Raw genomic sequence first — 25,786 nt, 5'->3', positions numbered from 1 at the left:
GGAGCACCATAGCCAGCCTAGTGGGCACAGTGATTCTCCAATACTCCTTCCTGGGGAAGAAAAAATCAGAGCTGGAAAGAGAAGAAAGGAAGCTTTCTCCAGCATTTCAGAGAAGACAGAAGTGTTAATGGGAGTCTTAGTTTTTCTATAGGGAGGGGCAGAATCCCATAAAGAGACATCCTCACAGTGCCTTAAGAATTCAGAGAAGAGTTTGTGCTGAATACTCCCTGATTCTACACAAGTCACACTGTTCTCTTTAAAGCCTATTTTAAAAACCTTTTCTTTTCCACTCAAGGGATTGCAAGCTGTAGGGCCAACAAGAAAGTCCATGCAGGGAAAAGATTACCTTTGCACAGACCTCAGCTGAACTGACCTGGACTGGTGTTACTGTTCTCTCCTACTGAGTCTGTTGGGCATGATCTGAATTCCAAGGGTGCAAATGAAATTAGCCCCAGTACCTCCCCATAGGGCCTCTTCCTGCCAATGAAAACAATGACCCTGCAGGAAGCAAGATATAGCAATACATTTATTTTTATTTATTGAGGGAAAACTACCATCAATAGCCCTCTATATTCTGCTTCTTGGTCAATTAACAGCTATCTGGATCTCCTCAAGATGAGGGTAGATCATTGCCTAAGAGGAAGTGACCTGGAACAGAGAGAGATAAAGCAACCACAATAGAACTACAGTTTGATTTTTATAAAAGAATGATGAAGAGAAACAACACAAGTTATATCAGCTGTGGAAATCAGTCCTGAGTCACCTGCTCAGGATCCAGTGAGACTCAGTAAAAACTCCTTGCCCTCTCTGGTTGCTTTCACTGGGTTTCTGTGGGAATCCATGTCTGAGACAATTGTAGGCAAAAAAAAGATGTTTTCTGATCTGGAAAGTAAGACAGGACAGGATGGACTAGTTACGCTAGAGGGAGAATAGTGGTTTCCAACATTCAGTTCAGTAACCATCTTCAAGTTAACCTATCTTATAGGTGGGGTGAGGGCAGGTTGTGAAAGAGAGACCGTAACTCACAGGGAAGGGAGGATGGGATGAGAAAGAAAGGAAGAGAATAAGGGAGAGAAGGAAAGAAGGAGGAAAACAGATAGATGGGTAGAGGAATGAAAGAGGGAGGGAGGGAAGGGAAGGTGGAGAGAGAGAGAAAGGATGGAAGGAAGGAAGGGAGAGAGGGAGGGAGAAAGGAAGGAAGGGGAAAGAGGGGAAGAAAATAGAGTGAGAGTAAGTTATCAGTTATTTCCGGGATCTGGGATAATCCCTTTATGCTTGTCATCTGTAATATCTTTACCACAATTCAGCAGAGTTGGTAGTGTTATCGTTGTTTAAAAGAAGAGTCTGAGATGAGGCTTCAAATACAGGTCTGCCTGATGATTTTCCACCCTGGTAAAAGCATTGATTTATACATCTTTTCTAGAAAGCCTTTTCGGATTCCCATATTTGAACTTAGCTTTTCCACTCACCTTTGCATTTCCAGAAATCCGTCTTCATGTTTCTATAGTTGCACTTCCCTTTGGTACTGCAACGGATAAGGCCATCGAGCTCACTCAATCCTCTCAGTGTTTGCTGAATATCTGTTTGCTCGATATTGGCTGGACAGAGTTCAGTTTCAGCCTCCTTCTCTCTCCCTTTCTTTCTTTTCTTCCCTCCCTCCCTCCTCTCTTTCTCTCTTTCTTTCTTTCCTTATTCCTTCCTTCCTTCTTCCTTCCTCCCTTTCTTTCTTTTTCCTTCCTCCCTTTCTTTCATTCTTTCCTTCTTTCCCTCCTTCTTTCTTCCTTCCTTCCCTCCTTCCTTCCTCCCTTTCTTTTTCTCTTCTTTCTTTCTTTCTTTCTTTCTTTCTTTCTTTCTTTCTTTCTTTCTTTCTTTCTTTCTTTCTTTCTTTCTTTCTTTCTTTCTTTCTTTCTTTCTTTCTTTCTTTCTCTTTCTTTCTTTCTTTTTTTTCTTTCTCCCTTCCCTTCTCTCCCTCCCTCCCTTCCTTTCTTTCTTTAAAAGAGATATAATTTGACATTGCATAGATTTAAGGTGAGAATGTGTTGCTTTGATACATTTCTGTATTGTAGTATGATCACCATAGTAGCATTAGCTAACACCTCTTTCATGTCATATAATTACTATCTTCTTTTTTAATGGTGAGAACAATTAAGACCTAGTGTCTTAGCAACTTTGAAGTCTATAATACAATATTGTTGTCTATAATGACTATGCTGTGCATTAGGTCTCCAGGACTTATTTATCTACTAGTTGCTAATGTGTACCTTTAAACAACATATTCCCAGTTCCTCCACCCCACAGCCCCTGGTAACCAGTGTTCTACTCTGTTTTTATGAGTTCAACTTTTTTAGATTCCACATGTTACTGATATCATATATTATTTGCCTTTCTCTGACATTTCATTTTAGCATAATGCCCTTGAGGTCCATCCATGTTATAAATGGCAGGATCTCCTTCTTTTTTATGGCTGAATAATACTGTAATATATATCACATTTTCTTTATCTATTCATCTGTTGATAGATACTTAGGTTGTTTCCATAATTTGGTTATTGTGAATAATGCTGCCATAAACATGGGAATGAAGCTATCTCTTTAAGATGGTGATGTCATCTCCTATTTCCTTGATCATCCCAATAGATGCAGAAAAAGCATTTGATGAAATACAACTTTCTTTAATGATAAACTCTCAACAAATTGGGTATAAAAGGAATATATTGAAGTATAATAAAGGCAATATATGACAAGCCCACAGCTAACAGCATACTAATTGGTGAAAGATGAAAGCTTTTTGATCACAAAGCCTCCACCATTTTACTAACCCCTGTACGTTTTTGATGTCACAATTTACCTGTTTTTATATTGTATATTTTTTTAACAGACTATAGTGGTTTTAGTTATTTTTAGTACCCTTTTCTTTTAACCTTTATACTGCAGTTAAGTGGTTAACACAGCATCATAGCACAGAATTAGAGTTTTCTAAATCTGAATATTTACTGTATATTTACCTTTACCAGTGTGTTGTATACTTTAATGTGTTTTCATGTCACTAATTAGCATATTTTCTCCTTTATATCTGAAGGATAATTTTGCCAGGTAAAGTATTCTTGGCTGGCAATTTTTTTTCAACAATTTGAATAGGTCATTCCACTCTCTCCTGGCCTGTAGCATTTCTGCTGATAAATCCTCTGATAGCCTAATGACGATTCCTTTGTAAGTTTATTATCTTTCTTCCTTGCTTTTTGACAATTTCATTATAATGTTCTTGGCGCTCTTTTGCATTGAGATGGTAGGATGATCTATTAGTTTCATAAACTTGGATGTCAGACTCTCCCTAGGTTTGTGAAGTTCTCAGCTAGTGTTTCTGTAAATAAACTTTCTACCCCTCTCTTCTCCTTCTGGAACTCCAGTTATGCTATATATTTGTATGTTTGATTGAATCCCATAGATCATGTACACTTTCTTCCCTCTTTTTCATTCTTTTTTTCTCTGTTCACCTCTGATTGTGTTATTTCAAAATTACTGTCTTCTTGGTTGCTTATTTTGTCTTCCATTTGATCTACCCTACTGCAGATTCTCTCTGTTTCATTTTTCATTTTAATCATCAAATTCTTCAGCTCCAGAATTTCTGTTTGGTTCCTTTTTATGGTTTTAAACTTTTTGCTAAAGTTCTCACTTTGTACATATATTTTTTCCCTGATTTTCTTGAATTGTCTTCTGTGTTTCTTGTAGCTCACTGTTTCCTCAAAACAGCTATTTTGAATTCTTTTTTTTTATTTTTTTAACATCTTTATTTGAGTATAACTGTTTTACAATAGTGTGTTGGTTTCTCCTTTACAACAAAGTAAATCAGTTATACATATACATATGTTCCCATGTCTCTTCCCTCTTGTGTCACTCTCCCTCCCACCCTCCCTATCCCACCCCTCTAGGTGGTCACAAAGCACAAAGGTGAACTGCCTGTGCTATGCTGCAGCTTCCCACTAGCTATCTAATTTACATTTGGTAGTGTGTATATGTCCCTGCCACTCTGTCACATCGTAAGAGCTTACCCTTCCCCCTCCCCATATCCTCAAGTCCATGCTCTAGTAGGTCTGTGTTTTATTCCCATCCTACCACTAAAATCTTCATGACATTTTTTTTTTTGTAGATTCCATATATATGTGTTAGCATACGGTATTTGTTTTTATCCTTCTGACTTACTTCACTCTGTATGACAGATTCCAGGTCTATCCACCTCATTACAAATAACTCAGTTTCATTTCTTTTTATGCCTGAGTAATATTCCATTGTATATATGTGCCACATCTTCTTTATCCATTCATCTGTTGATGGACACTTAGGTTGCTTCCATGTCCTGGCTATCGTAAATAGAGCTGCAATGAACATTTTGGTACATGAGTCTTTTTGAATTATGGTTTTCTCAGGGTATATGCCCAGTAGTGGGATTGCTGGGTCATATGGTAGTTCTATTTGTAGTTTTTTAAGGAACCTCCATACTGTTCTCCATAGTGGCTGTATCATTTTACATTCCCACCAACAGTGCAAGAGTGTTCCCTTTTCTCCACACCCTTTCCAGCATTTATTGTTTCTAGAGTTTTTGATGATGGCCAATCTGACCGGTGTGAGATGATATCTCATTGTAGTTTTGATTTGCATTTCTCTAATGATTAATGATGTTGAGCATTCTTTCATGTGTTTGTTGGCGACCTGTATATCTTCTCTGGAGAAATGTCTATTTAGTTCTTCTGCCCATTTTTGGATTGGGTTGTTTGTTTTTTTGTTATTGAGCTGAATGAGTTGCTTATAAATTTTGGATATTAATCCTTTGTCAGTTGCTTCATTTGCAAATATTTTCTCCCATTCTGAGGGTTGTCTTTTGGTCTTGTATCCTTTGCTGTGCAAAAGCTTTTAAGTTTCATTAGATCCCATTTGTTTATTTTTGTTTTTATTTCCATTTCTCTAGGAGATGGGTCAAAAAGGATCTTGCTGTGATTTATGTCGTACAGTGTTCTGCCTATGTTTTCCTCTAAGAGTTTGATAGTGTCTGGCCTTACATTTAGGTCTTTAACCCATTTTGAGTTTATTTTTGTGTATGGTGTTAGGGAGTGTTCTAATTTCATACTTCTACAGGTAGCTGTCCAGTTTTCCCAGCACCACTTATTGAAGAGGCTGTCTTTTCTCCACTGTGTTTCCTTCCCTCCTTTATCAAAGATAAGGTGAGCATATGTGTGTGGGTTTATCTCTGGGCTTTCTATCCTGTTCCATTGATCTATATTTCTGTTTTTGTGCCAGTACCATACTGTCTTGATTACTGTGGCCTTGTAGTATAGTCTGAAGTCAGGGAGCCTGATTCCTCCACCTCCATTTTGTGTTCTCAAGATTGTTTTGGCTATTCAGGGTCTTTTGTGTTTCCATACAAATTGTGAAATTCTTTGTTCTAGTTCTGTAAAAAATGCCAGTGGTAATTTGATAGGGATTGCATTGAATCTGTAGATTGCTTTGGGTAATACAGTCATTTTCACTATGTTGATTCTTCCAATCCAAGAACATGGTATATTTCTCCACCTATTTGTATCATCTTTAATTTCTTTCATCAGTGTCTTATAGTTTTCTGCATACAAGTCTTTTGTCTCCTTAGGTAGGTTTATTCCTAGATATTTTATTCTTTTTGTTGCAATGGTAAATGGGAGTGTTTTCTTAATTTTATTCTCAGATTTTTCATCATTAGTGTATAAGAATGCCAGAGATTTCTGTGCATTAATTTTGTATCCTGCTACTTTACCAAATTCATTGATTAGCTCTAGTAGTTTTCTGGTAGCATCCTTAGTATTCTCTATGTATAGTATCATGTCATCTGCAAACAGTGACAGCTTTACTTCTTCTTTTCCTATTTGGATTCCTTTTATTTCTTTATTTTCTCTGATTGCTGTGGCTAGAACTTCCAAAACTAGGTTGAATAAGAGTGGTGAGAGTGGGCAACCTTGTCTTGTTCCTGATCTTAGTGGAAATGGTTTCAGTTTTTCACCATTGGGAACAATGCTGGCTGTGGGTTTGTCATATATTGCCTTTATTATATTGAGGAAAGTTCCTTCTATGCCTACTTTCTGCAGGGTTTTTATCATGAATGGGTGTTGAATTTTGTCAAAAGCTTTCTCTGCATGTATTGAGATGATCATATGGTTTTTCTCCTTCTGTTTGTTGATATGGTGTATCATGTTGATTGATTTGCGTATATTGAAGAATCCTTGCATTCCTGGAATAAACCCCACTTGATCATGGTGTATGATCCTTTTAATGTGCTGTTGGATTTTGTTTGCTTGTATTTTGTTGAGGATTTTTGCATCTATGTTCATCAGTGATATTGGCCTATAGTTTTGTTTCTTTGTGACGTCTTTGTCTGGTTTTGGTATCAGGGTGATGGTGGCCTCATAGAATGAGTGTGGGAGTGTTCCTCCCTCTGCTATCTTTTGGAAGAGTTTGAGAAGGATAGGTGTTAGCTCTTCTCTAAATGTTTGATAGAATTCGCCTGTGAAGCCATCTGGTCCTGGGCTTTTGTTTTTTGCAAGATTTATAATCACAGTTTCAATTTCAGTGCTTGTGATTGGGCTGTTCATATTTTCTATTTCTTCCTGGTTCAGTCTTGGCAGGTTGTGCATTTCTAAGAATTTGTCCATTTCTTCCAGGTTGTCCATTTTATTGGCATAGAGTTGCTTGTAGTAATCTCTAATAATCTTTTGTATTTCTGCAGAGTCAGTTGTTACATCTCCTTTTTCATTTCTAATTCTATTGATTTGAGTCTTCTCCCTTTTTTTCTTGATGAGTCTGGCTAATGGTTTATCAATTTGATTTATCTTCTTGAAGAACCAGCTTTTACTTTTATTGATCTTTGCTATTGTTTCCTTCATTTCTTTTTCATTTATTTCTGATCTGATCTTTATGATTTCTTTCCTTCTGCTAAATTTGGGGTTTTTTTGTTCTTCCCTCTCTAATTGCTTTAGGTGCAAAGTTAAGTTGTTTATTCGAGATGCTTCCTGTTTCTTAAGGTATGATTGTATTGCTATAAACGTCCCTCTTAGAACTGCTTTTGCTGTATCCCATAGGTTTTGGGTCGTCGTGTCTCCATTGTCATTTGTTTCTAAGTACTTTTTGATTTCCTCTTTGATTTCTTCAGTGATCACTTCGTTATTAAGTAGTGTATTGTTTAGCCTCCATGTGTTTGTATTTTTTACAGATCTTTTCCTGTAATTGATATCTAGTCTCATAGCATTGTGGTCAGAAAAGATACTTGATACGATTTCAATTTTCTTAAATTTGCCAAGGCTAGATTTGTGACCCAAGATATGATCTATCCTGGAGAATGTTCCATGGGCACTTGAGAAAAATGTGTATTCTGTTGTTTTTGGATGGAATGTCCTATAAATATCAAGTAAATCCATCTTGTATAATGTATCATTTAAAGCTTGTGTTTCCTTATTTATTTTCATTTTGGATGATCTGTCCATTGGTGACAGGGGGGTGTTAAAGTCCCCTACTATGATTGTGTTACTGTCGATTTCCCCTTTTATGGCTGTTAGTAATTGCCTTATGTATTGAGGTGCGCCTATGTTGGGTGCATAAATATTTACAATTGTTATATCTTCTTCATGGATCGATCCCTTGATCATTATGTAGTGTCCTTCTTTGTCTCTTGTAATAGTTTTTATTTTAAAGTCTATTTTGTCTGATATGAGAATTGCTACTCCAGCTTTCTTCTGATTTCCATTTGCATGGAATATCTTTTTCCATCCCCTCACTTTCAGCCTGTAAGTGTCCCTAGGTCTGAAGTGGGTCTCTTGTAGACAGCATATATATGGGTCCTGTTTTTGTATCCATTCAGCCAGTCTGTGTCTTTTGGTGGGAGCATTTAATCCATTTACATTTAAGGTAATTATTGATATGTGCGTTCCTATTACCATTTACTTAATTGTTTCGGGTGGTTCTTGTAGGTCTTTTCCTTCTCTTTTGTTTCTTGCTTAGAGAAGTTCCTTTAGCTTTTGCTGTAAAGCTGGTTTGGTGGTGCTGAACTCTCTCAGCTTTTGCTTGTCTGTAAAGGTTTTAATTTCTCCATCAAATCTGAATGAGATCCTTGCTGGGTAGAGTAATCTTGGTTGTAGGTTTTTCTCCTTCATCACTTTAAATATGTCCTGCCACTCCCTTCTGGCTTGTAGAGTTTATGCTGAAATATCAGTGGTTAACCTTATGGGGATTCCCTTGTGTGTTATTTGTTGTTTTTCCCTTGCTGCTTTTTAATATGTTTTCTTTGTATTTAATTTTTGACAGTTTGATTATTATGTGTCTCGGCGTGTTTATCCTTGGGTTTATCCTGTATGGGACTCTCTGTGCTTCCTGGACTTGGTTGACTATTTCCTTTCCTATATTAGGGAAGTTTTCAACTATAATCTCTTCAAATATTTTCTCAGTCCCTTTCTTTTTCTCTTCTTCTTCTGGGACCCCTATGATTCAAATGTTGGTGCGTTTAATGTTGTCCCAGAGATCTCTGAGACTGTCCTCAGTTCTTTTCATTCTTTTTTCTTTCTTCTGCTCTGCAGTAGTTATTTCCACTATTTTATCTTCCAGGTCACTTATCCATCCTTCTGCCTCAGTTATTCTGCTACTGATCCCGTCTAGAGTATTTTTCATTTCATTTATTGTGTTGCTCATCGTTACTTGCTTCCTCTTTATTTCTTCTAGGTCCTTGTTAACTGTTTCTTGTAATTTGTCTATTCTATTTCCAAGATTTTGCATCATCTTCACCATCATTATTCTAAATTCTCTTTCAGGTAGATTGGCTATTACCTCTTCATTTGTTACGTCTGGTGTGTTTTTATCTTGTTCCTTCATCTGCTGTGTGTTTTTCTGTCTTCTCATTTTGCTTATCTTACTGTGTTTGGGGTCTCCCTTTTGCAGGCTGCAGGTTCGTATTTCTATTTATTTTTGGTGGCTTTCTCCAGTGGCTGAGGTTGGTTCAGTGGGTTGAGCAGGTTTCCTGGTTGGGGGGACCAGTGCCGCTCCTCAGTGGGTGTGGCTGGATCCCGTCTCCCTGGTGGGCAGGTCCACATCTGGGGGCGTGTATGGGGATGTCGGTAGCCTTACTGTGATTCTAGGCAGCCTCTCTGCTAATGGATGGGGCTGTAAAACTGTCTCGCTCTTTGTTGGGTATAGGGTGTCCAGCACTGTTCGTTTCTGGTCCTTGAGTGAAGCTGGGTCTTGGTGTTGAGATGGAGATCTCTGGGAGATTTTCACTGTTTGATATTACGTGGAGCTGAGAGGTCTCTTGTGGACCAGTGTCCTGAGGTTAGTTCTCCCACCTCAGAGACACAGGCTTGACACCTGGCTGGAGTGCCAAGAGCCTTTAATTCACACGGCTCAAAACAAAAGGGAGAAAAAAATAGAAAGTCAAGAAAGGCAGGAAGAAAGGAGGAAGGGAGGGAAGGAAGGAAGAAAGGAAGGGAGGGAGGAAGAAAGGAAGGGAGGGAGGAAGAAAGGAAGGGAGGGAGGAAGAAAGGAAGGGAGGAAGGAAGGAGGGAATAAAGAAAGGAAGGGAGGGAGGAAGAAAGGAAGGGAGGAAGGAAGGAGGGAATAAAGAAAGGAAGGGAGGGAGGAAGAAAGGAAGGGAGGAAGGAAGGAGGGAATAAAGAAAGTAAGGGAGGGAGGAAGAAAGGAAGGGAGGAAGGAAGGAGGGAATAAAGGAAGGAAGGGAGGAAGGAAGGAAGGAGGGAAATAGGAAAGAAAGGAGGGAAGAAAGGAAGAAAGAAAGGGGAGAAGACAAAATAAAGTAGGGTAAAATACAGTTATTAAAATAACAAAATAATTATTAAGAAGAAAAATTTCTATTAAAGAAAGAAAAAAAACCAAAAAAAAAAAAAAAATGGACGGTCTAACCCCAGGACAAATGGTGAAAACAAAGCTACACAGACAAAATCTCACACAGCAGCACCCACATACACACTCACAAAAAGAAAAAAGGGGAAAATAATAGTATATCTTGCTCCCAAAGTCCACTTCTTCAACCTGGGATATTTCGCTGTCTATTCATGTTTTTCACAGTTGCAGGGCACTTCAAGCTGACTGTGGAGCTTTAACCTGCTGTTTCTGAGGCTGCTGGGAGGGACTTCCCCCTCTCTTTGTTCGCACAGCTCCTGGGGCTCAGCCCTGGACCTGGCCCCGCCTCTGCGTGCAGGTAGTCCGAGGGCGTCTGCCCTTCGCTCAGACAGGGCGGGGTCAAAGGAGCAGGGTTAATGGAGCAGCTGATTCGTGGTCTCTGGCTCACTCAGGCTGGGGGGCGGGGCATGGATGTGGGGCGAGTCCGTGGCGGCAGAGGCCGGCGTGACGCTGCACCCTCCCGAGGCGCACTGCGTGCTTTCCCGGGGAAGCAGTCCCAGGATCCCAGGACCCTGGCGGTGGCGGGCTGCACAGGCTCCCGGGAGGGCCGGTGTGGAGAGTGACCTGTGCTCGCACACAGGCCTCTTGGTGGCGGCAGTAGCAACCTTAGCGTCCCACACCCGTCTCTGTTGTCTGTGCGGACAGCCGCAGCTCGCGCCCGTTTCTGGAGCTCCTTTATGTGGTGCCCTTAATTCCCTTTCCTCGCGCCCCAGGAAGTGAAGAGGCAAGAAAAAGTCTCTTGTCTCTTCGGCAGCTCCGCGCCCGTTCCTGGAGCTCCTCCAAGCGGCGCGCTTAAACCCCTCTCCTCGCGCAGCAGTAGGTAAAGAAGGAAGAAAAGGTCTCTTGCCTCTTCGGCAGCTCCAGACTTTTTCCCGAACTCCCTCCCGGCCAGCAGGGGTGCACTAACCCCTTCAGGCTGTTTTCACTCTGCAGACCTTTCCCTGGGATCCGCCCGAAGCTCAGTTCCCTGCCCCGCCCGCTGCGGCGGGTGAGCAAACAAGCCTCTGGGGCTGGTGAGTGCTGATCGGCACCGATCCTCTGCTGAATCTCTCCGCTTTGCCCTCCGCACCCTGTTGCTGCGCTCTCCTCCGCGGCTCTGAAGTTTCCCCCTCCGCCACCCACAGTCTCCGCCCGCAAAGGGGCTTCTAGTGTGTGGGAACCTTTCCTCCTTCACGGCTCCCTCCCACTGGTGCAGGTCCCGTCCCTATTCTTTTGTCTCTGTTTATTCTTTTTTCTTTGCCCTACCCAGGTACGTGGGGAGTTTCTTGCCTTTTGGGAGGTCTGAGGTCTTCTGCCAGCGTTCGGTGGGTGTTCTATAGGAGAAGTTCCACGTGTAGTTGTATTTCTGATGTATCTGTGAGGAGGAAGAGTGATCCCCGCGTCTTACTCTTACCCCATCTTCTCCTGAACCCTGAATTCTTTATCAGCTAGATTATAAGATTTTTTGCTTTTGAGTTCAGTTATTGAAGGATTATTATCTTTTGGTGATGATGTGTTTTCTTGATTCTTCCTCTTTCTTTTAGTTCAGACACCTCCTCAAATCTTTACTAGTTGCTTTCAGATAGGGTATACTGTTTGTTGATCCTGTTCTATCTAGGGTTCTCTCTGACCTTGTATTTATACACCTCCTCTGTCCTTCTTGCTCCCTCTTGTGGCAGAATTCTTAAGCTTTTATGTCTTCTGTGGTTCTTACAACTCACCTGGCTGGCTGCTAGAAATCTCTCTTGTTTTCCAGAAGGTAGCACTACAGCTCAGGTTTGTGTTTTCTCTCTTGCCCACAGATCCTGGTCTGTTTTTCTAATAGCACTCCATTCACGCTGCTCACTACTGCTGCCAAACTCTGAGTGCAAACAAGGAGACACCACAGAGTGAGGGGAGGTGTGGGTTTAGTACTTGGGGCATTGGGGGTAACCACCAGCTGGTGGGGATATCCTTGGCTGAGGGCTGAGATTCTCCCAGGGGCTCTTGAGTGGACTTCCTGCTGAAGCCCTGAGCACAGACAGCAGGAACCACATTGCTTTAACACCTTTTGATGTTTTTATTAGGCTTTTCTGATCTTCTCCCTTCCTCCAGTCATAGAGGTCCTGCTTCCAGTACTCCTAGTTTTGCTGGAGAAAAATGGGTTTCTCTTGCAGCATCCAGCATAGCTGGGGTAGTCAGGCACTCACACTGTACTCTCCTTTTCACCTGTGGAGAGGTCACCACGAGATAGTTGTCTTTATTGTGTCAACTTGTGGGGAGGGGCAAAGCTGAAAAATTTCCTCTTTCCCTCTCCACTGCATTCAAACTTGTGTGTGTGTGTGTGTGTGTGTGTGTGTGTGTGTTTCCCTCCAGTGGTGTGCTCTAATCACCTCCAGGGGGCTGGAATTTTACAAATTCTCTCTCATCTGTAGGTATTTGCCCAAGTCAGCACTCTCCAGGTTTTTCCCAATCATGGCTGGGAGTTGTTGAGGCAGGGTTGCTCACTCTGCTGATTCTGCATCCCAAACCAAGGTTTGTCTGTCTATTACCAGATGAACAGGTAAGCAAGACTTCTCCCTAGTCCCTTGACATATGATATTAGACCACACAATTCCCATGGAGGCACTGTGGTTTATGGATAGATACCTCATTAGTTGTACAAAAAGTAAGGATGTCTTACACTACCATGATATTAATGTCAGTCCCTTTTTACTATGTTTCATTGTTTGTTGACTACTCTTATGTTGACTCTTAATGTTTTCTTTTTTCTTCTTTAAACAGTTTTTATTTCACATTGTCCCTTTTTGTATTCAATCATATGCATACATTTCTTCCCTTGCAGTAAACATTGGACTATTCGTGTTTTCTATTTTCTTCTCTATTCTTTTCTTTGTACCTATACTTTGTATCTATTTTACTTACATCACTGTCATTTCAGTGGAGGTTTCAGAGAGAAGGAGGGATCATAAACACATGTGTTCAGTATGCTGTGTTCAGACTGATAGAACCTTTTTTGGGTACAATTTGAAATGTATAAAACCTGAAAATGCCTAAGCCCTTTGATACAGCTGTTCTATTTCTAGATTAACCTGTAGAAATAATTCTGCAATGCATAAAGAGATATATACAAGGGCAAAAAATACTGATTTTAGCATTGATTGTAATAGTGAAAAATAGGAAACAATTTATATGCTATCAAGAAGGAAAAAGTTAAACTTTTATATCTATACTACAGAAAAAATATGCAGCAGTCATAAAGAATACTATTGACCAACAAGGGTGAGGAGGGCAGAGCAGAGAGATTCCTGCACAGAGGATCGGTGCCGACAAGCACTCACCGGCCCGAGAGGCTTGTCTGCTCACCCGCCGGGACAGGCAGGGACTGGGAGCTGAAGCTCAGGCTTCGGTCGGATCGCAGGGAGAGGACTGGTGGTGCAAACACAAACTGAAGGGGTTAGTGCACCACGGTTAGCCTGGAGGGAGTCCGGGAAAAGAAAAAGTCTGGACTGGCTGAAGAAGCAAGAGACTTTTTCTTCCCTCTTTGTCTCCTGATGCGTGAGGAGAGGGGATTAAGAACACTGCTTAAAGGAGCTCCGGAGACGGGTGTGAGCCGCGGCTATTAGCATGGACCCCAGGGACGGGCATGAGAGGACAAGGCCGCTGCTGCCTCCACCAAGAAGCCTCTGTGCGAGCACAGGTCACTATCCACACCTCCCCTCCTGGGAGCCTGTGCAGCCCACCACTACTAGGGTCCCGTGATCCAGGGACAACTTCCCCGGGAGAATGCATGGCACGCCTCAGGCTGGTGCAACGTCATGACGGCCTCTGCCTCCACAGGCTCGCCCTGCGCTCTGTGTCCCTGCCTCCCCCCAGCCTGAGTGAGCCAGAGCCCCTGAATCAGCTGCTCCTTTAACCCTGTCCTGTCTGAGCGAAGAACAGACGCCCTCCAGCGACCTATACACAGAGGCGGGGCCAAATCCAAAGCTGAACCCTGGGACCTGTGCGAACAAAGAAGAGAAAGGGAAATTTCTCCCAGCAGCCTCAGGAACAGCAGATTAAAGCTCCACAATCAACTTGATGTACCCTGCATCTGTGGAAAACCTGAATAGACAACGAATCATCCCAAATTGAGGAGGTGGACGTTGAGAGGAAGATATATTATTTTTTTCCCCTTTTCCTCTTTTTATGAGTGTGTATGTGTATGCTTCTGTGTGAGATTTCGTCTGTATAGCTTTGCTTTCACCATTTGTCCTAGGGTTCTGTCCATCCTTTTTTTTTTTTTTTTTTACTTAAAATATTTTTTTTCTTAATAATTATTTTTTATTTTAATAACTTTTAAATTTTATCTTATTTTATTTTATCCTATTTCTTTCCTTTCTTTCTTTCTTTCTTTCTTTCTTTCTTTCTTTCTTTCTTTCTTTCTTTCTTTCTTTCTTTCTTTCTATCTTTCTTTCTTTCTCTTTCTTTCTTTCTTTTTTCTCCCTTTTATTCTGAGCCGTGTGGATGAAAGGCTCTTGGTGCTCCAGCCAGGAGTCACTGCTGTGCCTCTGAGGTGGAGAGCCAACTTCAGGACACTGCTCCACAAGAGAACTCTGAGCTCCATGTAATATCAAACGGTGAAAATCTCCCAGAGATCTCCATCTCAACACCAACACCCAGCTTCACTCAACGAACAGCAAGCTACAGTGCTGGACATCCTATGCCAAACAACTAGCAAGACAGGAACACAACCCCACGCATTAGCAGAGAGGCTGCCTAAAAACATAATAAGGCCAGAGACACCCCCAAACACACCACCAGACGTGGACCTGCCCACCAGAAAGACAAGATCTAGCCTCATCCACCAGAACACAGGCACTAGTCCCCTCCACCAGGAAGTCTACTCAACCCACTGAACAAACTTTAGCCACTGGGGACAGACACCAAAAACAACGGGACTGACGAACCTGCAGCCTGCAAAAAGGAGACCCCAAACACAGTAAGATAATCATTAATGAGACAGAAAAACACACAGCAGATGAAGGAGCAAGATAAAAACCCACCTGACCTGACAAATGAAGAGGAAATTGGCAGTCTACCTGAAAAAGAATTCAGAATAATGATAGTAAAGATGATCCAAACTCTGGGAAATAGAATAGAGAAAATGCAAAAAACATTTAACAAGGACCTAGAAGAACTAAAGAGGAAAAAAACAATGATGAACAACACAATAAATGGAATTAAAAATACTCTAGATGGGATCAATAGCAGAATAACTAAGACAGAAGAATGGATAAGTGACCTGGAAGATAAAATAGTGGAAATAACTACTGCAGAGCAGAATAAAGAAAAAAGAATGAAAAGAACAGAGGACAGTCTCAGAGACCACTGGGACAACATTAAATGCACCAACATTCTAATTATAGGGGTCCCAGAAGAAGAAGAGGAAAAGAAAGGGACTGAGAAAATATTTGAAGAGATTATAATTGAAAACTCCCCTAATATGAGAAAGAAAATAGTTAATCAAGTCCTGGAAGCACAGAGAGTCCCATACAGGATAAATCCAAGGAGGAACATGCCAAGAGACATATTAATCAAACTATCAAAAATTAAATACAAAGAAAACATATTAAAGGCAGCAAGGGAAAAACAACAAATAACACACAAGGGAATCCCCATAAGGTTAACAGCTAATCTTTCACCAGAAACTCTGTAAGCCAGAAGGGAGTGGCAGGACGTATTTAAAGTGATGAAGGAGAAAAACCTACAACCAGGATTACTCTACCCAGCAAGGATCTCATTCAGATTTGATGGAGAAATTAAAACCTTTACAGACAAGCAAAAGCTGAGAGAGTTCAGCACCACCAAACCAGCCTTACAACAAATGCTGAAGGAACTTCTCTAGGCAAGAAACACAAGAGAAGGAAAAGACCTACAATAACAAACGAAAAATAATTAAGAAAATGGGAATAGGACATACATATCGATAATTACCTTAAATGTAAATGGATTAAATGCTCCCATCAAAAGACACAGAGTGGCTGAATGGATACAAAAACAAGACCCATATATATGCTGTCTACAAGAGACCCACTTCAGACCTAGGGACACATATAGACTGAAAGTGAGGGTATGCAAAAAGATATTCCATGCAACTGGAAATCAGAAGAAAGCTAGAGTAGCAATTCTCATATCAGACAAAATGGACTTTAAAATTAAGACTATTACAAGAGACAGAGAAGGACACTGCATAATGATCAAGGGGTTGATCCAAGAAGAAGAGATAACAATTGTAAATATTAATGCACCCAACATAGGAGCACCTCAATATGTAAGGCAAATACTAACAGCCATAAAAGGGGAAATCTACAGCACATTCATAGTAGGGGATTTTAACACCCCACTTTCACCAGTGGACAGATCATCCAAACTGAAAATAAATAAGGAAACACAAGCTTTAAATGATACATTAAACAAGATGGAGTTAATTGATACTTATAGGACATTCCATCCAACAACAAAAGAAAACACAGTTTTCTCATGTGCTCATGGAACATTCTCCAGGATAGATCATATCTTGTGTCACAAATCAAGCCTTGGTAAATTTAAGAAAATTGACATTGTATCAAGTATCTTTTCTGAGCACAGTGCTATGAGACTAGATATCAATTATAGGAAACAATCTGTAAAAAATACAAACACATGGAGGCTAAACAATACACTACTTAATAACGAAGTGATCACTGAAGGAATCATAGAGGAAGTAAAAAAAAATTCTTAGAAACAAATGACAATGGAGACATGATGACTCAAAACCTATGGGATGCAGCAAAAGCAGTTCTAAGAGGGAAGATTATAGCAGTATAATCCTACCTTAAGAAACAGGAAACATCTCGAATAAACAACCTAACCTTGCACCTAAAGCAATTAGAGAAAGAAGAACAAAAAAACCCCAAATTTAGCAGAAGGAAAGAAATCATAAAGATCAGATCAGAAATAAGTGAAAAAGAAATGAAGGAAACAATAGCAAAGATCAATAAAACTAAAAGCTGGTTCTTTGAGAAGATAAACAAAATTGATAAACCATTAGCCAGACTCATCAAGAAAAAAAGGGAGAAGACTCACATCAATAGAATTAGAAATGAAAAAGGAGACGTAACAATGGACACTGCAGAAATACAAAAGATCATGAGCGATTACTACAAGCAACTGTATGCCAATAAAATGGACAACCTGGAAGAAATGGACAGATTCTTAGAAATGCACAACCTGCTGAAACTGAACCAGGAAGAAATAGAAAATATGAACAGCCCAATCACAAGCACTGAAATTGAAACTGTGATTCAAAATCTTGCAACAAACAAAAGCCCAGGACCAGATGGCTTCACAGGCGAATTCTATCAAACATTTAGAGAAGAGCTAACACCTATTCTTCTCAAACTCTTCCAAAGTATAGCAGAGCGAGGAACACTCCCAAACATTCTACAAGGCCACCATCAGCCTGATACTAAAACCAGACAAAGATGTCACAAAGAAAGAAAACTACAGGTCAATATCACTGATGAACATAGATGCAAAAATCCTCAACAAAATACTAGCAAACAGAATCCAACAGCACATTAAAAGGATCATACACCATGATCAAGTGGGGTTTATTCCAGGAATGCAAGGATTCTTCAATATACACAAATTAATCAACATGATATGCCATATTAACAAATTGAAGGAGAAAAACCATATGATCATGTCAATAGAGGCAGAGAAAGCTTTCGACAAAATTCAACACCCATTTACGATAAAAACAGTGCAGAAAGTAGGCATAGAGGGAACTTTCCTCAACATAATAAAGGCCATATATGACAAACTCACAGCCAACATGGTTCTCAATGGTGAAAAACTGAAACCATTTCCACTAAGATCAGGAACAAGACAAGGTTGCCCACTCTCACCACTCTTATTCAACCTAGTTTTGGAAGTTCTAGCCACAGCAATCAGAGAAGAAAAAGAAATACAAGGAATCCAAATCAGAAGAGAAGAAGTAAAGCTGTCACTGTTTGCAGATGACATGATACTATACATAGAGAATACTAAGGATGCTACCAGTAAACTACTAGAGCTAATCAATGAATCTGGTAAAGTAGCAGGATACAAAATAAATGCACAGAAATCTCTGGCATTCCTATACACTAGTGATGAAAAATCTGAAAGTGAAATTAAGAAAACACTCCCATTTACCATTGCAACAAAAAGAATAAAATATCTAGGAATAAACCTACCTAAGGAGACAAAAGACTTGTATGCAGAAAATTATAAGACACTGATGAAAGAAATTAAAGATGATACAAATAGATGGAGAGATATACCATGTTCTTGGATTGGAAGAATCAACATTCTGAAAATGACTCTACTACCCAAAGCAATGTACAGATTCAATGCAATCCCTATCAAACTACCACTGGTTTTTTTCAAAGAACTAGAACAAAAAATTTCATAATTTGTATGGAAACACAAAAGACCCTGAATAGCCAAAGCAATCTTGAGAACAAAAAATGGAGCTGGAGGAATCAGGCTCCCTGACTTCAGACTATACTACAAAGCTACAGTTATCAAGAGAGTATGGTACTGGCACTAAAACAGAAATATTGATCAATGGAACAGGATAGAAAGCCCAGAGATAAACCCACACACATATGGTCATCTTATCTTTGATAAAGGAGGCAAGAATATACAGTGGAGAAATGACAGCCTCTTCAGTAAGTGGTGCTGGGAAAACTGGACAGGCACATGTAAAAGTATGAAATTAGAACACTCCCTAACACCATACACAAAAATAAACTCAAAATGGATTAAGGATTTAAATGTAGGGCCAGAAACTATCAAACTCTTAGAGGAAAATATAGGTAGAGCACTCTGTGACATTAATCACGGCAAGATCCTTTTTGACCCACCTCCTAGGGAAATAGAAATAAAAACAAAAATAAAAAAATTGGACCTAATGAAACTTAAAAGTTTTTCCACAGCAAAGGATACCATAAACAAGACCAAAAGACAAGCCTCAGAATAGGAGAAAATAGTTGCAAATGAAACAGCTGACAAAGGATTAATCTCCAAAATTTACAAGCAGCTCATGCAGCTCAATATCAAAAAAACAAACAACCCAATCCAAAAATGGGCAGAAGAACTAAATAGACATTTCTCCAAAGAAGATATACAGATTGCCAACAAACACATGAAAGAATGCTCAACATCATTAATCATTACAGAAATGCAAATCAAAACTACAATGAGATATCATCTCACACTGGTCAGAATGGCCATCATCAAAAAATCTAGGAACAATAAATACTGGAGAGGGTGTGGAGAAAAGGGAACACTCTTGCACTGCTGGTGGGAATGTAAATGGATACAGCCACTATGGATAACAGTATGGAGGTTCCTTAAAAAAACTACAAATAGAACTACCATACGACCCAGTAATCCCACTCCTGGGCATATACCCTGGGAAAACCATAATTCAAAAAGAGTCATGTACCAAAATTTTCATTTCAGCTCTATTTACAATAGCCAGGACATGGAAGCAAGCTAAGTGTCCATCATTGGATGAATGGATAAAGAAGATGTGGCACATATATATAATGGAATATTACTCAGCCATAAAAAGAAATGAAATTGAGTTATTTTTAGTGAGTTGGATGGATCTAGAGTCGGTCATACAGAGTGAAGTAAGTCAGAAAGGGAAAAACAAATACTGTGTGCTAACACATATATATGGAATCTAAGAAAAAAAAGGTCATGAAGAACCGATGGGTAAGACGGGAATGGAGACACAGACCTACTAGAGAATGGACTTGAGGATGTGGGGAGGGAGAAGGGTAGGCTGTGACAAAGTGAGAGAGTGGTATGGACATATATACACTACCAAACGTAGAATAAATAGCTAGTGGGAAGCAGCCACATAGCACAGGGATATCAGCTTGGTGCTTTGTGACCACCTAGAGGGGTGGGATAGGGAGGGAGAAGCAAGAGGGAAGAGATATGGGAACATGTGTATATGTATAACTGATTCACTTTGTTGTAAAGCAGAAACTAACACACAATTGTAAAGCAATTATACTTCAATAAAGATGTTAGAAAAAATAATGTGTCTATAAACCTTCAATTGACTCAAAAGCAAAAAGTAAAAAAAAAATATACTATTGACATATGTTGAAATCTCTCCAAGAAATATTTTAAATTTTAAAAGCAAATATAAATCATATATGATTCCACTTATATTCTTTAAAAACCCACAAAACAATATATACATTTTGATTCATACTTACACGTGAATATAGATTATGGATCTAATCTGCTGATGTCAGTCTTGGGTCTGGTCAGATTGGCCATGCCCTTCGACTCAAGGCCAGGCATGTCTGAGTGCTCTCACATGTAGAAGGTGAGAGCTCTTCACTGAGAGGCTCTCATTCTGTTGAACACATCATACAGGGATCATCACTGGGCCCACTAAGTATATTACTCATCAACAGAATGATTTTTTTTTCTCTCACCAAAAAAGGGCTTAAATTACTCCCCCACAAATTAAACTGATGAGGGTATGCAAAAATGCCCACACTGGCTTTCAATCTGTGATTGTATAAGTTATCTATTGCTGTACAGCAAATTACAAATCTTCCTCAACTTACCCATTGTAAATTGAAAATATCCTAAGTCAAAATACATTTTTTAACAAAATTTTATTTTGTGTTGGACTATAGTTGATTTACAATGTCATATTAGATTCAGGTGTACAGCAAAGTGATTCAGTTATATGTATACATATATCTATCCTTTTTCAAATTCTTTCCCCATTTAGGTTATTGCAGAATATTAACCAGAGTTCCCTGTGCTATACAGAAGGCCCTTGTTGGTTATCTATTTTAAATATAGTAGTTTGTATATGTCAAACCCACACTTCCAATTTATCCCTCCCCTCCACCTTTCCCCTTTAGTAACCATAAGTTTTTCTTGAGTCTGTGAGTCTGTTTCTGTTTTATAAATAAGCTCATTTGTATCGTATTTTTTTGCTTCTACATATAAGTGATATCATATGATATTTGTCTTTTCTCGGTCTGACCTACTTTACTTAGTATGATAATCTCCAGGTACATCCATATTGCTGCAAATGGTATTATTTCATTCTTTGTAATAATTGAGTAATATTCCATTGTGTGTGTGTATACATTCATATATATATATATATATATATATATATATATATATATATATATATATATACATATATACATTCATCTGTCAATGGACATGTAGGTTGCTTCCAAGTCTTGGCTATTATAAGCAGCACTGCAATGAACATTGGGGTGCATGTATCATTTCAAACCATGGTTTTCTCCAGATATATGCCCAGGAGTGGAATTGCTGGTTCATTGGTAGCTCTATTTTTAGTTTTTTAAGGAACTTCCATACTGTTCTCCATAGTAGCTGTACCAATTTACATTCCCACCAACAGTGTAGGAGGGTTTCATTTTCTCCACACCCATCCTAGCATTTATTGTTTGTAGGCATTTTGATGATGGCCATTCTGACTGGTGTGAGGTGATATCTCAATGTAATTATATCTCTAATAAGTAGTGATGTTGAGCATCTTTTCATGTGCCTCTTGGCCATCTAAAGGTCTTCTTTGGAGAAATGTCTCATTTAGATCTTCTAATTTGATCTTCTAGTTTGATTGGGTTTATTTTTTATATTGACAAAAATGCATTTAATACACCTAACCTGTGGAACATCATAGCTTAGCCTAACCTACCCCAAATGTGTTCAGAACACTTACATTAATCTGCAGTTTGGCAAAATCATCTAACACAAAGCCTATTTTTTAATAAAGTGTTTAATATCTCATGTAGTTTATTGGCTACTGTACTGAAAGTGAAAAACTGAATGGTTGCCTATGTTCAGAATGGCTGTAAGTGATCATGTGGCTGACTGGGAGTACAACTCACTGCTGCTGCCCAGCATCAGGAGAGAGTATTGTACTGCATATTGATAGCACAGGGAAAGATCAAAATTTTAAATTAGAAGTACAATTTCTACTTGAGTGCCTATTGCTTTCACTCCATTGTAAAGTTAAAAAATCATAAGTCTAGCCATTGCAATTCAGGGACCATCTGTACCTCAAAACAACACATATTAATTATCTCTCTGTTTTTGTAAGTCAGAAATCTGGGATTGGCATAGCTGGGTTCTCTGGTTCAAGGTGTCCCACAAGGCTGCTGCATGACCAGGGTTGTGGCCACCTCAATGCTCCACCAGGGGATAATTCACTTCAAAATTTTAAATTCCAGTAAAATAACATTATCTATTACAAAAGTAATGTCAATGAAAATAGAATACTTAAAAATACAGCTAAGCAAAATAAAATTTAAAATACGCAAAACATATTCATACATTTCCAAGTTTTGAAGTCTGTTTGTGGTCACACTTAGTTCCTTGCTATGCAGTCCTCTCTGTAGTACAAATCATAGCATGGGAACTGACTGCATCAGAGCAAGCAAGTGAGTAAGTTAGAGAGAGAGAGCATGAGTAAGTTGGAAGTCAGTCTTGGGTTACCTGATCTCGAGTCATCCATCACTTTTGTTAGAAGTAAGTCACTAGGTCCAGCCCATTATGTCCAGCCCTTGGAGGGAAGGGCTTGCATAAGAGTATGAATACCAAGAGGTGGGGGGTCATCTCAGAAGTTACCTACAACTATGATTAAAAGGTAATTCAAGGGGTTGCAGGAGCAAATTCAGAAGCAAAGATTTTTCTGGTATAAGCAAATGGCACAGTTACTTGCTTCTAGTAAATGCTAAATAATATTTTTCTTTTTTTAACTTTTCATTTTGAAATAATTTTGAAGTTAAGTTACAGGAATAGTAAGAGAATTCCATACACTCTTTACCCACACTCACCATTTGTTGAAAATTATATTTTGAAAACATTACGTGGTTTGTCACATGGAAAGGCAATCTTTGTAACCATCAAAGCTTTGAGGTCTGGTGAGAGGCGTGCATCCTGTGCTGGAGTCATATTTGCTTTTTGCATATATAGTGGTCATCTCTCAAATGTTCTCTTCTTCCTCCTCCTCCAGAAAATCCTGAGCGAGCAGCTCTGTACTTTGTCTCTGGTGTGTGCATCGGGCTGGTCCTCACTGTAGCTGCCTTGGTGATGAGGATCTCTTGCCACATAGACTGCCGGCAGCATCCCCAGAAGAAGTTCCTGCAGGACCAAGAAAGCAGCAGCAACAGCAGTGACAGCGAGGATGGCAGCTCCTATGCAGCATCCGACATCTCAGTCAGGAGACACCGTCGCTTCGAGAGGACTTTGAACAAGAACGTCTTCACCTCAGCGGAGGAGCTGGAGCGTGCCCAGCGGCTAGAGGAGCGGGAACGCATCATCAGGGAGATTTGGATGAACGGCCAGCCCGAGGTTCCTGGCACCAGGAGCCTGAACCGCTACTACTAGGGGCAGGAGCAGGAATCCACACCCCGTTGATAGCCGCCTGGTAGAGAAAGGTCCCGCAAGGAGGGCGGGCACAAAGAGTTGAACGCAGCTCTGCTAATGTTATGGTGGCAGAGATAAGCAGGACATTCCCATTTTCTGGCCAGGAGGACTGATTTCTCCCTTTTGACTAAATTTATGGAGAAGTAGAAAAACCAAGTTGGTTCATCAACTTTTCCAGGTCTTGGAATGGTGCTGAAAACCCTCTCCAGCAATGTGGATGGAGATTAGAGAAATGGAACTTGTGTTTTCTCTTGATTTCTGAGGATCTCAGAAGTTTCTGCAGACTTCATTGCTATGTGTTATTTCTTTACAAAAGGAAGTATTATTACAGCATGAGGGCTAGGAAGAGCAGGGTTAACTTAACCCAGTAAATGCAACTTTCTAAATGACTCCATGATATGGAGGTGATTTTGATCCAGATAGCATGATCAATGCTTATTGTTTAAGGTCTATTCTTTCAATCTTGTGTTGCAATGGCAACCTCAGGGATTAAAATCCTATTTTTTATTACAGTTCCCACTTCACTCATGAAAATGAATAATGTATTATAGGAGATGTGTCAGTGAACTAGAAAAATGTCAATAACCTCAAAGGATGAAGGTTTTATTTTAAATAGCTTGTAAAGAATATATTAACATGCAATTAATGCTACATGCATTTGAAAATGCAGCACAAGAATAAAAGCTGTGTTTTCCCCCTTTTGGAGAGAAGAACATTTTGTTATGACTCTAGATAATCATGATTTTAAGCAATTTGTTTAAAAATAAAAACCGTTTGGATTTCTAATAAAAGAATGGGAATGGAAGGTGAGGAATAAAGCCAAAATTAAGTTGGGATAAAAAATAAATGTTACATAAGATCTTTTTTGTTGTTTTATTTTTATCTCTGTGGTTACACTTACCCTAAACAGCAGCCCTTTTATATAGTTGGGTATGGTCTTTTGCCAGGCCGTTCAAATAGCTGAAGAATTGTGAGAAACTGGAGAATGGAGAAATGGCCTCTAGGGGCTTTTCATTTTCTGTATGTTTCTGTTATGATTACAGTATAGTTGAGTTATTGTTAAGTTGATAGAGGAATAGAAGACTTACCTAAGGCTAGAAATAATATGGTGGCCTCATACTGAGAGGGGAAGTTGGTAAGGAAGGAAGAGGGGCAAGGCTGAACCACTCTTAGAAATGGGTTACAGAGGAGGAAGCAGCATCCTTCAGCCTGATAGACGGCAATAATGCATTCTATCAGTCTGTCGGATCCCTTATCTGGCCATGCAGTGGGTTGCTTAGTCAGCCTGTCTGGATGCTCAAGAGCCTTCCTACTGGATTTCCCCTGTTCATTGGCTTTGTCATCATACCTGAGAAGATGGTTGGCAGACTTCCTCAGCTGGACACTCTATTACTTTGGGAACTCACTATCTGTGATATGGTCTTGGAAGTCTGTCTTAAGAACTGAAGGGTTACAGATATCTGTTTCCCAAGGGGGCAATAGTTTGCTTGAAACTCTCAGTGGTTGGCTTGATTATACCTTTTTGAGTGATCTCATTGGCTAGTAACAACTGCCAAAAATCTTGTTAAATCTGCCTCTCTGAATCTGGGTTCTTACCCTTGTGGTTTCAGTCCCTTGGTAACAAGTGCAGGAATCATCCCATTCCCCTGGGCTTTAGATTAACACCATCTATATTGGCTTGTGCCACTTTTAAAAGTTTTTATTTTTTAAAATTAATTTTATTGGAGTGTACTTTCTTTACACTGTTGTGTTAGTTTCTTACTGTACAGCAAAGAGAATCAGTTATACATATAAATATATCCACTTTTTTTGATTTCCTTCCCATTTAGGTCACCACAGAGCACTGAGTAGAGTTCCCTGTGCTATATACTAGGTTCTCATTTGTTATCTAATTTATACATAGTAGTGTATATACGTCAGTCCTAATCTCCCAATTCATCCACCCCCGTCCCCTGCTTGGTAACTGTAAGTTTGTTCTCTACATCTGTGACTCTATTTCTGCTTTGCAAATAAGTTCATCTCTACCATTTTTCTAGATTCCACATATAAGTGATACTATACAGTATTTGTTTTTCTCTTTCTGACTTACTTCACTCTGTATGACAGTCTATCATCTGGTCCATCCAGTTCTCTGCAAATGACACTATTTTGTTCCTTTCTATGGCTGAGTAATATTCCATTGTATATATGTACTACACCTTTGTCCATTCCTCTCTTGATGAACATTTAGGTTGCTTCCATGTCCTGGCTATAGTAAATAGTGCTGCAGTGAACAACAGGAGGCATGTATCCTTTAGAATTATGGCTTTCTGCAGATATATGCCTGGGAGAGGGATTGCTGGATCATATAGTAGCTCTATTTTTAGTTTTTTAAGGAGCTTCCATACTGT

The 25,786-nt window shown here is 39.6% G+C and overlaps 1 protein-coding gene across 6 annotated transcripts in view; it reads left to right on the top strand.

The window, feature by feature from the left end:
* Positions 1-24,255, top strand: part of EVA1A (eva-1 homolog A, regulator of programmed cell death) — a 98,574-nt gene extending 74,319 nt beyond the window's left edge. For all 6 annotated transcript variants that reach the window (XM_067007378.1, XM_067007379.1, XM_059079665.2 and 3 more), the window contains one exon: positions 22,984-24,255. In XM_067007378.1, the coding sequence (XP_066863479.1) occupies positions 22,984-23,357 (374 nt within the window). In that variant the 3' untranslated portion in view covers positions 23,358-24,255. The remainder of the gene's footprint in view (positions 1-22,983) is intronic.
* The last annotated feature ends 1,531 nt before the right edge of the window (positions 24,256-25,786 follow it).

This window comes from Kogia breviceps, chromosome 11 (assembly GCF_026419965.1).
Source record: "Kogia breviceps isolate mKogBre1 chromosome 11, mKogBre1 haplotype 1, whole genome shotgun sequence".
In the NCBI taxonomy this organism is placed as follows: Eukaryota; Metazoa; Chordata; class Mammalia; order Artiodactyla; family Physeteridae; genus Kogia; species Kogia breviceps.
The sequence above is the reverse complement of the archived record's forward strand: the minus strand, read 5'-3'. Positions and strand labels throughout refer to the sequence as shown.